This window comes from Cariama cristata, unplaced genomic scaffold, assembly GCF_000690535.1.
Source record: "Cariama cristata isolate BGI_N322 unplaced genomic scaffold, ASM69053v1 scaffold8500, whole genome shotgun sequence".
In the NCBI taxonomy this organism is placed as follows: domain Eukaryota; kingdom Metazoa; phylum Chordata; class Aves; order Cariamiformes; family Cariamidae; genus Cariama; species Cariama cristata.
Window position 1 is genome coordinate 14672 of NW_009595194.1, and position 2832 is coordinate 17503.

General features: G+C 57.8%; 1 protein-coding gene across 1 annotated transcript in view; it reads right to left on the bottom strand.

The window, feature by feature from the left end:
• IGSF9B (immunoglobulin superfamily, member 9B) overlaps positions 1-2540 on the bottom strand; it is a gene marked incomplete at both ends in the record, with an annotated part of 17205 nt that extends 14665 nt beyond the window's left edge. Inside the window, 3 exons of the mRNA XM_009701083.1 lie at positions 1194-1339; positions 1466-1607; positions 2423-2540. Coding sequence (XP_009699385.1) covers positions 1194-1339; positions 1466-1607; positions 2423-2540 — 406 coding nt within the window. The remainder of the gene's footprint in view (positions 1-1193; positions 1340-1465; positions 1608-2422) is intronic.
• Between the last annotated feature and the right edge of the window lie 292 nt (positions 2541-2832).

The following is a 2832-nucleotide window of genomic DNA, read 5'->3' on the forward strand; positions in this document are numbered from 1 at the left end:
GTTCCCCATCCGACGGCTGCTGCGGTGGGTGGGAAACCTCCCTCCCGAGGCATCAGCCCCGCTACAGATGAGAAGGTTTGCTCCGGTTGAAAGGGGTTTGCAGCACATAAAGCCAAGCGCAACTCCTTGAGCCGATGCCTCGCAGGGCCGTCTGAACAGCAGATTGGCAGGAAAAACGGCGTTTGGACATTAGAGCTATTTTTAACAGCTATCGGCTTTGACGAGCGGTCCTGGATTAGCGGCGGGGCAGATTTAATGGCCCGAGGTTGCACGCTTTCCCAAGAGCTGCCCAGCCGGGCACATCCAAGCCCCGAATCACATCTCTGCCTGGGCACGGCACCAGTCACACACCATCCCCCTGCCCCTTCATCCATCTTCGTAGGGAAACGGACCCACCAGCCCTTCTCACCGATGGCGTGGGGCTTCCCAGTAACCAGCACTGGGTCGACAGACAGCAGCACTAAAAGCAGCAGCCTTCAAAACCCAAGTCGCAAGCCCGCTTTGCTCAAGCCTGTCTTTCATTATCAAATAAAACCGCCGCAGCCTTTTACAGTAGAGCAATATTGCAATTGCGAGCGGCAGCAATTGAGGTCATTACTGTCGAATGCCACGGGACGCCGGTGGCACACTACCCATTACCGCCTGCGGAGCCGGAGAGAACAAGCGTGGGAAGCAATGCTCCTGCTACAGCCTCGGCTCCTCCGCTTGTTTAGATCAGTTACCGCCTGAAAAATGTGACATGCAAAGCCACCGAGCTCACAGAAAAACCACGCCATGGGAACAAGCCCCCATAATCAATACCAAAAAAAAATACAAGCAGATAGTTGAGACAGAGCCCTGATGTGGCATCCCCCTGCCCAACACGATGCAGCTGATGAGGAAAGCGGTGGGAAGATGCCCTCCTAGTCTAAAACCACTTGCACCAGAAGTGGACACCGGTCCCAGCTGAGCAGTGCTACCCAGGATGCTCAGGCTATTTCACTTTCTTGTTGCCCACACCCTACAAGCACACATGGGATGCTCTCAGCCTTTTGCTGAGGATGATTACACACTCATCCAAAGGCTGCTGTCACATCAGCCCGAGCCTCCTAGCATCATACCAGGACGACGGAGCCTCTGGGGCTGCCTCAGAGCCCGGGTATTATCAATCCCAGCCCCATCTCTCAGGATGGGGCCCCACTGCCCGCACTCACACTGCACCGTCAGGTAGGCAGAGGCTGATGGCGAGCGGCCCAGGCTGTTGCTGGGGATACAGGTGTATTTTCCAGCATCCTCTGGTTTGACACGGAAAATGATCAGCGTCCCGTCGATCAGGATCCGCACCCTCAACTTCAGGTCGCTGTGAGAGAAGAGGGGAGGAGGATCACATGGAGACTCAGGGGGCAATGCCCACCCTGTTGGGGGTCCCGGCACAATTTGGGAGCAGAAGGAGGAGGATACATTGCCCTGCCGGCTGCAAACTCACTTCTTGAAGTAGACGTTCTCCTCCTCCCAGTACCACAGGTAGGTGAGGTTCCCGGGGTACGCCTCGGCCTGGCAGGTGAAAAGCGCATCCTGGGAGATGTTGACTGTGATGTTCTCCGGAGGGGAAACGATGAAGGGAGGTCCTGGATGCGGGGAGGGGGGGAAAGAGAGAAAAGTGTCACTCCCACCAGTACAGGTGTCCCCACAAAGGTTGCTCAGGCTCAGCTCCATCACAGCATCCTTGGCTGGGAGGTGCTGGAGGGCTCCAGGGCAGAGCTGGCCCCGATCCCCTGGGATCACGGGGCGCAGGGGCTGAGCTCGAGGAGCACGGTGGCCCTGTTATTCCCAACCCTCTTCCCTAATCTCTGCAGCTTTGGGGAGGGGGCCCTGCACCTGTGGCACACGGTTCTGCTTCTCCCAGGGCACACAAGCTCATGTCTCCTTTCATCCCGGGAGCTTTTCCAGGATCGCATCACCCACGGGAAAAATCCAGGGGGAAAACCACAAACTGCCGAGAGCCGGCAGCGAGCATCCACAGCTCGCCAACATGGCGAAAACAGAGCAGAGGACACACCGCGCTCCTCTCTCCGCCGGTAGCTGTTGACCTAATTAAAGATTTATTTAATAAAAGAGGGAGCGCAGAGCGGGAGGCCTGCCATGCATCACCGCGATCTGACAAGGCACTTTGTGACAACCTCAGTCTTTTCCCCCGCTTCCCGAACAAAACCGAGTCGCCATCGGGGCCTGGCTGTTCATCGGCACGGCCATCGCGGTGCCCCAATTAAAGTGGATTCCTCCATCCTATAAACGGGACGCGGAGCCACAGGGCGGTCAAGCCCACAAGGCTTGTAGGTCACTTCGGGGTGGCATCGTGGTCCATAGAGTTCCCCCCTCCCAGCTCCCGTGGGGATGCCAGGGGCTGAGGAAGAGCCAGAGGGGCTCGGGAGGAAGATCTCACCTTGAACGAGCAGACGCGTGGTGTGCACGGCCTCGCCCTGGATGCTGTACGCCCGGCAAGTGTAGGCCCCCCTGTCCTCCCGGCTGACGGACAGCACCGTCAGGCTCCCGTCACTCACCTGGGGATGACAAGGGAAGACCCTGGAGCATGGGCAGGGACCCCTGGGGTGGGGGGGGTGGGGATGCGTCCCAGCCCCAGCTCAGCACCCTCCCTCCCTCCCCGCTTCCCACGGCAGAGAGCTGCCGGCGCTTTTAGGGCCGGATGAGAAACGGGTTTCCCCGCTCTGCAAGACTTCGGATATTAATAAACCAACACACATGTTTCTGCTCGACGCCAAGGGGAAGGAAAAAAAATATATAAAATAAATAAATAACCCTCACAACGTATTCATCTCCTGCAGAAGTGACTGG